Source organism: Echinops telfairi, unplaced genomic scaffold (genome assembly GCF_000313985.2).
Source record: "Echinops telfairi isolate 266 unplaced genomic scaffold, ASM31398v2 ScPeMD7_4048;HRSCAF=4782, whole genome shotgun sequence".
NCBI classification, from domain to species: Eukaryota; Metazoa; Chordata; class Mammalia; order Afrosoricida; family Tenrecidae; genus Echinops; species Echinops telfairi.
The window spans coordinates 2,438,942-2,450,967 of record NW_022107947.1 but is presented as its reverse complement, the minus strand read 5'-3'; the positions used below and the strand labels follow the sequence as shown (position 1 = coordinate 2,450,967).

Here is a 12,026-nt window from a genome sequence, read left to right as displayed (position 1 = left end):
GGGGGGGCTCTTACAGCTCTTATAACAACCCATGCATCAATTGTAGCAATCATATTTGTACATATGTTGCCATCATTATTTTCTAAGCATTCACTTTCTGCTTGAGCCCTTGGTATCAGCAACTTTTTCTCCCTCCCCCTCCCACCCTCATGACCCCTTGATAAATTATTATTATTTTCATAGCTTACACCGACCTCTGTCTCCCTTCCCTTGTGGTTTCTGTTGTCCCTCCCCCTGGGTGTGGGGTGGGGTTATGTGTTGATCATTACAAATAGGTTCCCCCCTTCCTCCACTTCTTTCCCCACCTACCCTCCTGGTATCGCTACTCCCATTTCTGTTCCTGAAGGGTTTATCTGGCTTGGATTCCATGTCATGAGCTCTTATTTGTACCAGTGTACATGCTCTGGTCTAGCCAGGACTGAAAGGCAGGACTTGGGTCATGATAAGGGATGTGAAGAACCCTCAAGGAACCAGAGGAATATTATGTGTTTCACCGGTGCTATACTGCACCCCGGTTGACTCATCCCTTCCTTGTGACCCTTCTGTGAGGGGATGTCCTCTTTTCTACAGATGGGTTTGGCGTCTCTGCTCCACCCCCACCTCGTTCTCAACAATATGGTCTTTTTGTTTATTTGTTTTGGGTCTTCTGATGTCTGTTACCTGACCCCATTGACACCTCATGACTAGCTCTTATACCATAGAATTTGTTTCTTTGCCTTGGAACATTATTTACTTGTAAAATAAAGAATATATTAAGCAAAGAAAAAGTTTTATTATGAAATCAGTGCAATTATATTAGGGGATCTTGTAAAAATGTAAGACTTCAAAGCAAATCTGTGTTGCATCACTCTGTTTCGTAAACTGAAGGGTCCAGAGGACCCAACAGAAAACAGTTGCCTCAGGTGCATAAAGCAGAAATGCTGTGGGATTTTTCTCCAGTGAAAGCCCAATCTGAAAGATTTACTGTCACTTCATGAAAATGTGTATTGGTGTACACTATACATTTTAGCTTCTCCGTGGTCTGCCAGCTTATTCTCTGAGTATGTGAGAGAAATTAAGGGCCTCATCAAGGAAAGGAAAATAAAGCAATATAAATTGCATGCTTTCACTAACGCCAAATGCTGTAAGCTTTCTAGATGATTCATTAGGGTCTTGGTGAGTCGTTAGTGCTACATTCCTGAGGTTATTCTCTTCAATGGGGCAGAGCTGTAACAGGGAGGTGTGCTCTAGAAACAAGCTACGAGGAGCCGAGAATTGTGTCAGTGGTTCTGTTTCCCTTATAACAGTAACTCGTCTTGAGACTTTGAGAACATGTTTTAACATGTACGGCCCTAAAGTGTCTGGAAGTTAATCTAATACAAGAATTGGATCTCAAAAAAAAAAAAGAAAAATGGATCTTTGAACAATGTACTTTCTCAAAACTATCCACTTGTAGCCTCAAATGCTAAGATATAACCTTGGGTTTTTGACTAATCCAGTGGTTCTCAACCTTCCTAATGCTGCGACCCTTTAATACAGTTCCTTGTGTTGTGGTGACTGCCAACCACAAAATTATTTTTGTTGCTACTTCACACTGTTATTTTGCTATTGTTATGAATCATAATGTAAATATGTGATATGCACGATGTATTTTCATTGTTACAAATTAAACATAATTAAAGCATAGTGATTAATCACAAAAACGCTATGTACTTATATATTGTGAAGTATTTATTTCTAATTACAAATAAATGAAATTTTGTTTGGAAGCATGGTGTAGCATGGGTAACAGGCTTCATGCCGGGTACTCACATGTGGGCAGACTCGCCTGGAGGCAGATAGAGGAGCTGTGTCTTGATTCCTAAAACCATCAAATGTTTTCCATGGTCTTAGGCAACCCCGGTAAAAGAGTCGTTCGACCCCCAAAGGGGTTACGACCCACAGGTTAACCACTGGACTAATTAAATCCTGCTGAGTTCATTGGCTATCTCAGGAAAAATTTTATTAAGAAAAAGATAAATTACTAGTGTCCTGAATGGCCCTATATTTATCACCAAAAAATCATCAGAAACCAAATCCAATGTTGTTGATTCAAATCTGATACAGCAACCCTACTGAACAGAGTAGAACTGTACCATAAGGTTTCCAAGGGTAATGCTGGGTTTTTGTTGTTGTTGTTGCTTTAAAAAAATTTTTTAAATTGTGAACTGGATGAAGGTTTACATAGGCAGATTAGCTTGCCATTAAAAAATTCATAATTATTTTGTTTTGTGTCATTGATTGAAATTCTGGAAATGTACTATCACCTCTCCCACTTCCTTTCTGTGTTCTCTGGTTTCCTTTCTCCTTCTTTCCTGACATTTCTATAATTTTTTCCTTGGGTACATGCTGCTGTTTCATCTTCAGTGGTTGATGATTATGAGGTGGGCCTCACTAATGACAAAGTTACATCTTTATGGAAGCCAACTGCCACATCTTTCTCCCACAGAGAGATTGATGGGTTTGAATGCCAACGTTTCAGTTAGCAGTCAAGTGCTTTAACCCACTGCACTGCCAGGGCTCTCTATATTAACACAAAGCACAATAAAAGTAAAAAAGAAACAACTTACCAGAGAGCCACAAAATAAGCAGGGACCAGAGCCCTCTTGTTCACAGACAATCCGCCCACAGATGAGGCAGTTATTGATGAGTTTGTGCTTCTGACCCAGGCAATCACAAGGGTGGCGGCCAGGGAGCAGGACTGCAAGCCTGTCCTGTCCTTCTTTGGTGTATAAATTGACAAATTTCGTCTTCTTCTTTAAGGAGTTACAATTCTCTTGTGCCTAATGTACCAAGACACCAGAATTAGCATCAAACAATTAAAGGCAATGAAAATAATCAAGGGAGAACAACCTCTACCTCTGTCCAATAATTTATACACTTCCTAAGAACTACGAAAGAAGGAAAGGAGTGGAAGAAATACAAGTTAGTTACATTCAAAGGTACTGAGGAGGGTTCATAATCATCAAAAACTACTTAGTCATGAATTATCTTACCTTTGTGTGCTAGTATCATTCAGTTCCCTATAATGGCTGGTAGAAAGTAAATGTTGCAGCCAAGGTTGTATTTGTGATATTTTTAAGCACAGCTAGATTGGAGATCATAAGAAACAAGGCTGTATCTAAAAGCAGGTAATATTAATGGCTTTGGAAATATGGACAATAAATAAAGTAAGAAAAAAAATTTAATTGACCCAATAAAAAATCAGTAAGAAAAAGACAAATAACACAATGGATGAAAGATCTAAAGAGGCACTTCATAAAATGTATATTTATCCCAATGACCAAGAGACACATCAATAATGTTGAATTTCATTGGGAAAATGGAAACTAAAACCACAATGTGATCCGCTACCACTACATGCCAACCAGAATGGCTAAATTGAAAATAGCAGAAAATATAAAGTATTGATGAGAATATAGAAGTATTAGAATGATAATACTGGTAGGAGTGCAAACACATATCTTCTAGAGCAGAACATATGTGTATCTTGTTGCCCAGTAATTAATAGCAGAGTGGATAAAATGTGATGCACTCACTAGATTCTAAGGTAGCAAAGAGCTAAAGATTTTATCCAATATAGCAGGTTGCCTTTAAAAAAAATTCAATATCTTTAGCACTCAGGAAGGGTGGTGAGAAAATTTAAAATCTCTACGCCCAAGATATTGACCCCATTAAAGTACCTGGTTGGATTAAAGTAACATATTTGAGGAATTTTGGGAATGAGTTTTCTTGCAAGTAATTGGCAATAAGTATTTATTGGAAGACAGACAAGAGGAGGCAAACAAAACTGTGACAGCATATCGTCCTAAAACCAGAAACCTCCACTGGCTTCCTGTTAGGCTAAATAAAACCCAAATGACTTTTCATGGTCTACAAAACCCTACATCTGGCTTTTCAGTACTTTGTTACCTTTTCATAGCTTTCTTTTCTTGTTTACCATGCTGCAGCCACACAGGCCCTCGGACACTTGCTAGAACGTCCCCTATCCCACCCCTGGCATTTGTTAGAACTAATAAGTGTTAGAACTAATAAATGTCAGTTCCTCGTGCTCCTAGTCCCAAGCCTCACATACTGGCACCCCTTAGTATTCAGAGGTCTTAGCTATAATTAATTGTATCTGAATACCCCATCTAAACTCACTCCCATCCTACTAATTACCGCCATCATACCACCCTCTTTATTCCCTATGGCACTTTGCATAGTCTATAAACACCTCTTTTTGTTTCTTTATTTGCTCTGTTTTCTCAATAAAATGTAAACTCTAGGGAAACAAGAAAGTCTAATTGGCCTTGTTTATTGATTTATCTCCAATGCCTACATCAGCATTTGGCACAGAGCAGAAGCCAAGAAAAGTTTCTGACTAACTACATGAATTGCCTGTGGAAGATAAAATTTACTTACAGGTCCGATACAACCATAATCCTATAGCTCAACCTTCGGTCCCAAAATAGATAGGTTAATTTGGCAAAGGATATCAATAATGGCTGTACAATACAAATAATATAATCAATGACACTGAATTATACTAGGAGATGTTGTGGAATTGGAGAATGTTCTGTGTATATTATTGCCACAATTAGAAAAAAAAACAATTACATGAATAACAATGACTACAAGGAAGAAGAAAATGTTCTAGAATTGAGTCTGATGACAATGTGTACAAATCTTTTTTTTCAACTTCTATCGATATGATTGGATTATTGAATTGTATGACAGGTGAATGAAGTGTTAATAAAATGGTTTAAAAAAATAGACTGGCCTAGAGGGAAACAATAGCCCCAGGGAGATATGCACTCTTTAAAACAACCCGCTGGCCATATGAGAGAAAAACAATCGGTCACTTGAGATCACGTGCTCAGGGACAGCTCAGAAGCAGGAAAGGATAGGAAAGACAGACAGACAATGGAGCAGGAAACACAGGAAGGAAGTGGGAAAAGGGATGTTACTTTGTGGGGTCTGCTGCAGTCAGTCACACAAAGCAAAACATCAAGGAATTGTTCATTAGAGAACCAATTTGCTCTGTAAAGTTTTACTCAAATCACAATAAAAAGTTTTTTAAAATGCAACCATAAATAGTTGTAGGGTATAAAACACATTTTCAAACTTTTTCCCCAAGCCTGCTATATATTTCTTTTTTTTTTTTTTGCTATATATTTCTAAAATCACTTTATTGGGGGTGGGTATCGCTCTTACCACAATCCATACATATATACATTGTGTCAAGCACATTTGTACATATGTTACCATCATCATTTTCAAAACACTTTCTTTCTACTTGAGCCCTTGGTATCAGTTCGTCATTTTTTTTCCCTCCTTCCCCTGCCCCCATGAACCTTTGATAATTTATAAAATTTTTTTTTTTTCATCTTACACCGACCGCTGTCTCTCTTCACCCACTTTTCTGTTGTCCATCACCCTGTCTGGAAGGGGGCCATAGGTCGATCATTGTGATCGGTTTCCCACCCCGCCCCCCTTCCCTTATCCTCCTAGTATCATTACTCCCATTAGGTCCTGAGGGGGTTATCTGTTGTGGAATCCCTGTGTTGTGAGCTCTTATCTGCATCAGTGTACATGTTCTGGTCTAGTCAGATTTGCAAGGTAGAATTGGGGTCATGATAGTGGGCGGGGAGTTGGGGGGAGCATTAAAGAACTAGAGGAAAGTTGTGTATTTCGTTGGTGCTGCTATACAGCACCCTAACTGGCTTGCCTCTTGCTTGTAGCCCTTTTGACAGGGGATGTTCAATTGACTACTGATGGGGTTTGGGTCTCCACTCTGCCCTCCCCTCATTCACAACAATATGATTTATTTGGTTTTGTTTGGGTCTTTGATACCTGATACCTGATTCCATCGACACCTCATGATCACACAGGTTGGTGTGTTTCTTTCCATGTGGGGTCTGTTGCTTCTTAGCTAGATGGCTGCTTGTTTATTCTCAAGCCTTTAAGACCCCAGACGCTATATCTTCTGATAGCCGGCTTCACCACTATCTGCTATGCACCCATTTTGTCTTTAGCTATTGTGTCAGGAAAGGTGAACATCACAAAGTGCCAAGTTAGTAGAGCAAAGTGTTCTTGCATTGAGGGAGTACTTGAGTGGAGGCCCAATGTCCATCTGCTGCCGTATACTTTATAAATAAATATACGTACATAGATCTATTCCCCTGTCATTATATATAAATGTATTTACATATATATATATATATATGCCTGTATTTAGACCTCTATAAATGTCCTTTGCCTCTCAGTTCTTTTCCCTATTTCCTTTTTACTTTCTTCTTGTTCCACTATCATGTTCAGCCTTTGTTTAGGTTCTCAAGCTTGCTTTTAATGAGTGCAAAAACAGGCAAAGATAAAGTATAGAACCAGAAACAGGTTTCTGACATGTATGTAGAATTAAAATACCAAGAGACATGAAATTAAATGTTAAATCATTATTAATTTGAAGATCTTTACCCATCCAAGTCTGGGAATACAAGGGTGAATCAGAGCTTTTATTATACCTTATTAAACCTACTTAATAACAATCATCAAGGCAAGTTAGTATTCATTAAGGTCCATTAGTATATAAAGTAAAACACTTTGACAAACTAAAATTGGCATCTGCAGTACTAATAAGCTAAATGGTAGTGATAAGAATATTATATAGCCAATGTATGCAGCTTTAGTATAGATTCATAAATGAGTGTGCTGACTAAACAGATTAGGGCAAAATAGAGTAAATTAACTTATCAAAACAATTCACTGCCATCAAGTCAGTTCTGACGCATCCAGACCTACATAGGGTTTCCAAGACTATAAATCTTCAGGGGAGTAGATAGTTTCCTCTTTCTTCTGGGGAGTAGCTAGTGTGTTTGAGCTGCAGACCTTGTGATCCCTTTCAAAGAGATCAGCAGTAGGATCGGGCACAAGATAATTTTTCTGGTCTCAGGGTTGTGTAGGCTGAGGTTCACATGGTCCATTAGTCCTTTGGATTAATTGTCTCCCTGATTCATTGATTTTCTCCACTATTTATTGCTCCGAATGGGAAGAGATCAATAATTGCATCTTAGTGCATTTCCATTTTAGCTTAATTAACTAGTCACTTCATTTTGGCAATTTAGGCTGTCAAACTGTCATAATTATAAATATTTCTGCTCACCCCACAGGGCTATATTAAGAATAAAATTAAAGAATCTGAAAAAGTTCTATAAGGTAAATTAAGGAAATTATGCTGGTGGTGAAGCCGAGTTCAAAATAGGAGCACTCTTTAACAACAACTAGAACTTTGTTTTGTTTTGTTTTTTAAAATAAACAGCAAATGCCGCAACTGAAGTGCTGGCGCTCTTTCTTAAATATTTTCCATTCTATATAAAACCAAAACACAAAACCTACTGCCTCAATTCGGCCCAGTAAAGGCTATGACATACCCCCTAGGGCTTCCAAGGTTCTAAATCTCTGTCAAAGTGGACTACCTATCTTTCTCCCTCAGAGCAGTTCGTGAATTTGACTGTTGCCTTTTTTGGGGTTAGCAATTGAGTGCCTTTAACTGCTGTACCACTGGAGATCTTATGTCATATACAGAGATATTTCATCTCTGTATCTCCTCTCTCAGCAAAGATGTTCTGATAATCATGATTTAATCATACCGCCAAAAGAAATCTAGTACATAGGAAGCATTATGTCATAATTAACATTTTTTTCTCATGTATCTGTTGAAAAATTGCCATCCTAGGCCAATTTGCACATTTTGCTCTCTGAAATGCATTAGTCACATCTTGTACTGTACGAGGCAGAAAAAGCCCTTCATTCCATAAGCACTCACCTTGGCCAAATCAAAAGGTGTTTTGACCTCTATGGGTGTGTCAGGTTCAGCAAACGTAGGGATTTCCTGCCGGTTTCTCCCTTTCCGTCTAGTTCTCTTTATCTGGTCTCCTGATTTTTGCATATCTAAATTTTCTTTAAAGAAAAATAAATAGATATAAAAGTATACACACAACCAAAACAAAATCCAAGGCCATCGAGTCAATTCTGCAACCTCAATTAGGTTTCCTGAATGGCAAATCTTTTCAGGAGCATATTGCCTCATCTTTCTCCCATAGAGCAGCTGGTGAGTTTGAACTTCTTACCTTGCAGTTAGCAGTCTAACATTTACCTAAGCGCCACGAGGGCATGGCTCACTCTCTGTTGTGCACATGCTCTTCTATCTTTCTATCTCTCTATGTGTATGTATGTATACATACACAGAGACAGACTGCTAATAGCAGAATTCATTGGCAAACTTCTAGTAGCTAATAGAGAAGACAATGCTTAATATTTTGAGCCAATATATCAGGGCAGACAAACTTTCAAATTATCTTTCTCAAATCAGAATTAAAAATATTTTTTCAAATCAGAATTAAACAAGTCATCATTACCAAGAGTATTAAAATATTTTTTAAATACTTTAGGATTAAGAAACTGAATTAAAATCTGATGTAGATTGCATAACAAGCCACAGTTAGATATGAGATTCTTTAGTTTAATGCTTATTTCTTTGTGTTCTTTAACTATTTACCTTCTAAATACTATTCAGCTATTAGTCAACATTTTACTTTCATCCAGGTACAAACAGACCTGAAAAATGTTTCTTAAATCTATACATAAAATCTTCACATTATTCTGAAGCCACATTTTGTGTCTGGAAACATCCCTAAGCTGACAAAGTCTAACTACAACAACAGTTATTACAGATTGTACAAAACTGAACTACCAGCTGTGAAGAAATGTAGGGTGACAGAAAACCCCAGGTCCTGCAAGTGAGTGCTGGAAGAAAGCATAGTTCTACCTTTACATACCATCTTTTTTGAAGCACTGCAGCAAAGGATCAGAAACTGACTCTTGGCCATTATTTTGCCATTTGATTATAAGTTCCTCTATGAATTGACCTTTTTTGCCCTCATTTCCCTGGAGGAGATCAGTAACATATTCTCGTATTTCTTCAGCCGTTTCAATTGACAAAACATACCTCAGGAGAAAAAGATACAAGCAAAAGATATAACAAGGCTATCTTACATTTTTTAATAATCATATCAGAGACTAAAGTCATACAAACCAGTAATTAACCCATTAGAGTGTTACTATTGATCAATTCGAGTTCTATGCTACATGTTAAGGACAGAGATTTAATTAGACCATGATCATGACCTCAAGTAGTACTTATTGTAACTTTCATATATATTTAGCCATTTATTATTTTTCTATTTCTAGAATCACATCATTGTTGTAAAGACAGACTAATAGGGCTGTCACTAACAGGGATATTTCCTATAATTATATTTTTTGCATTCATTATATTTTCTTATAAAATACTAGTTACCAAATGCTCTATTAGAAAATCTAAAATTTCTAACACATTTTTAAGGACATTAATAGACACAATAACATGACCAGTCACTGGTTCTATTGTTTTAAAAAGTATAAGGTTTCAGTGTCAATAAACAACGTTTAGTTCTCAAATAAGTCCCAGCGTTTTCCACCTGCCTGAACACTGTGCACTGCACCTGTAGTTCGCAAGTGAAATGCCATTCCTCCTTTGAGGAAAGTGACCTTTATTTCCTGCTACCACATCTCCCCCCACCTTAGGACTCATCAAGGAAGCAACCCAATTATATTGATCATCTTTATTACCACCGTATCGGCCAAGGACAAATATTTGTTAAACAAATCAACTGAAAGCAGATAATAAACCCTGTTCATCATCGTTTCTATTTCATTAGAATCAATGGCCTAATGATAAACTTAGTTATTCATTTTATTGATGAGGAATCTAAGGTAGACGGGGGTATTTAAGTTCTCCAAGGTTACAAAAATGGGAAATCACAACAGAAAATGGAACCTGGGGCTCTGACTCAGGAGTTATTTGCACTTTACCATGACGCCTCCATTCAAAACCCTATATTACACAACTCAGAGGCGAAGTTAAAACGTATTTCTGGAAAGATCATCAGGTTGCTCCCCTTGTTCCAGGGGAGCAATACAGAAATTGGCTCCTCACAGTCTGACAGGTCTAATTGCCAGGGTTTGGGGCGTTTTCCAAGGAAAAACGGATCTCACTGACAGATTGTGGAGCCTAACGACCTATTCCAGAAGCTGAACGATAGAGTCAGAGGCCGAAATTCGGCGCCTACAGGCCGACAACAGCCCCTTATCACATTTCTTCACACTCATCAACTTTTTAGTCCACCCCGTTTCCCTGCTCCCTTTGTCAGGGTCCAGCCTCGGGGCCCGAACCGGTCTCACTGCGTGATCTCCTCGCTGACGTCCAGGCCGAAAGCTCTCCGCAACTGTTGCGTACACCACTGTACCAGCTGCTGCTGCTGCTGCTGCTGCTGGGACGCCGACCCAGCCACCGCCATCTCTCACAGCCGGAAGCAGCTGCGCGGCAGACGCCCCGTGTCCTGCGCCGGACGAGTCCCCGTGTCCTCCGCCGCACGAGTCCCCCATGCGTGCAACGTCGATTGCTCACAAACGTTCCGCCCGCCGGCGCCGCCACCCACGCTGATCCTGGACCGGTCTTTTCTTCCTCCTTGTCGGCTTACACTAGATAGAGCTTGATCTCGCGTAATGTTTCCGCATCGTGAAGTGCAGGACATGATTGGGAATTCTGCAGAGAAGAGAGCAACTCCTGTAAAAACTACAGTTTAGGAGGGGAAAAAATCCCAAGGACTTGGAAGGCCAGCTTTTAAACTGATCTGGATCAATTTTAACATTTAAAGCAGCATTTGGCAAAAGGAAGAGCTATAAGTATTGGTTCTAGTTGTTGTTATTAATGCCTACCGCCTGTAGGTGTAGGCGAGGATCCCTGGAGGCGTACTGGGCTGCTAACTGCAAGGTCAACAGTTCAAAACCATCAGGCGCTCCACTGGAGCTTTTTATTCCTGTAAGCAGTTACAGTCTCAGAAACCCACAGGGGCAGTTCTAGTCTTGTCTGCCCTATTTGAGGTGCATTATAAGTTAGAATTGATTCGATGGCAGCGAGGAGTCCGATACGAGGACCCCTGGTGCTGCAATGGTTAAAGCGCTCAGCTAACGGAAAGCTTTTGGGGTGTGGATGTAGGTGTGCATCAGATAGATCTCACCAGCAGAAATGGTAGTCACCTTCCCAAAAGATTAAGCTAATCCTAGGTTGGCATTGCCTAACCTCTTTCCTAGGAAGGCCAAGACAATTTAGCAAGCTCAACGGTGAAAAACACTTGAATTTCACTCTGAAGACTTTGCACACTAACCCGCTGTGGTCCCTTTTAGGGGCCAGGGTTAAGATTCTTCAGCAACTTCCTACCGCACTGGAACCACGTATGGGGACTTTTTAGCCAGACGTTTCTGTAGAGTGTAATGTTTTTTGATTCATTGAATATATAAATGTAATTGTCTACCTTTGCTTTACCTTCATAGGTTAAATTTATTTTTGCTCCATTAGGCTTTTAAGATTAATTAATTACATTGCATTAAATGTTGTTCCCTTTTATGTTAATAATCTCATTGACATAAGTAAAATCAAAATAAATATACGGATTCAAATGAATTTAGATTATTTTCATTGCACATAATTTGGAAAACTGTATGATTTTCTCTCTTTAAATATACTAAGTAAATGTAGTACAAAATTTTGCTTTTTCATAAAAATCTACCATATTTAATACTAAGAATGTATCCAAATTTTTATTTAGTTCCCTATCTGTTAAATCTCCACAACATAACTGTTAACTTCAAAGATTTTTTTGTATCCCAAGACTTAGCACATAACATATATTATGATGAAGTGACTAGGTTCTTAGGAATAATAGAAACATTGATAATAATTGTGACCTCCAATTAAAGTGCCATGTACATTATCACTTATTAGAACACATTTCTGTCTCAACAATGCGAACACACCATTTAACATGGCTTAAAAATATCCTTTGAGTCATGGTGCCCCAACACGCTAGACTGGAAAACACAAGCTTTTCTTGCTTGGTATATTTTAATTTGTTCTTCGTCAGTGGATT

General features: G+C 38.6%; 1 protein-coding gene across 1 annotated transcript in view; it reads right to left on the bottom strand.

The window, feature by feature from the left end:
• The window catches only part of TRIP4 (thyroid hormone receptor interactor 4), a 78,286-nt gene extending 67,892 nt beyond the window's left edge, over window positions 1–10,394 (bottom strand). Inside the window, exons 1-4 of the mRNA XM_045294956.1 lie at window positions 10,279–10,394; window positions 8,835–9,004; window positions 7,823–7,956; window positions 2,589–2,801 (exon numbers count right to left, since the gene is read on the bottom strand). Coding sequence (XP_045150891.1) covers window positions 2,589–2,801; window positions 7,823–7,956; window positions 8,835–9,004; window positions 10,279–10,394 — 633 coding nt within the window. The remainder of the gene's footprint in view (window positions 1–2,588; window positions 2,802–7,822; window positions 7,957–8,834; window positions 9,005–10,278) is intronic.
• Between the last annotated feature and the right edge of the window lie 1,632 nt (window positions 10,395–12,026).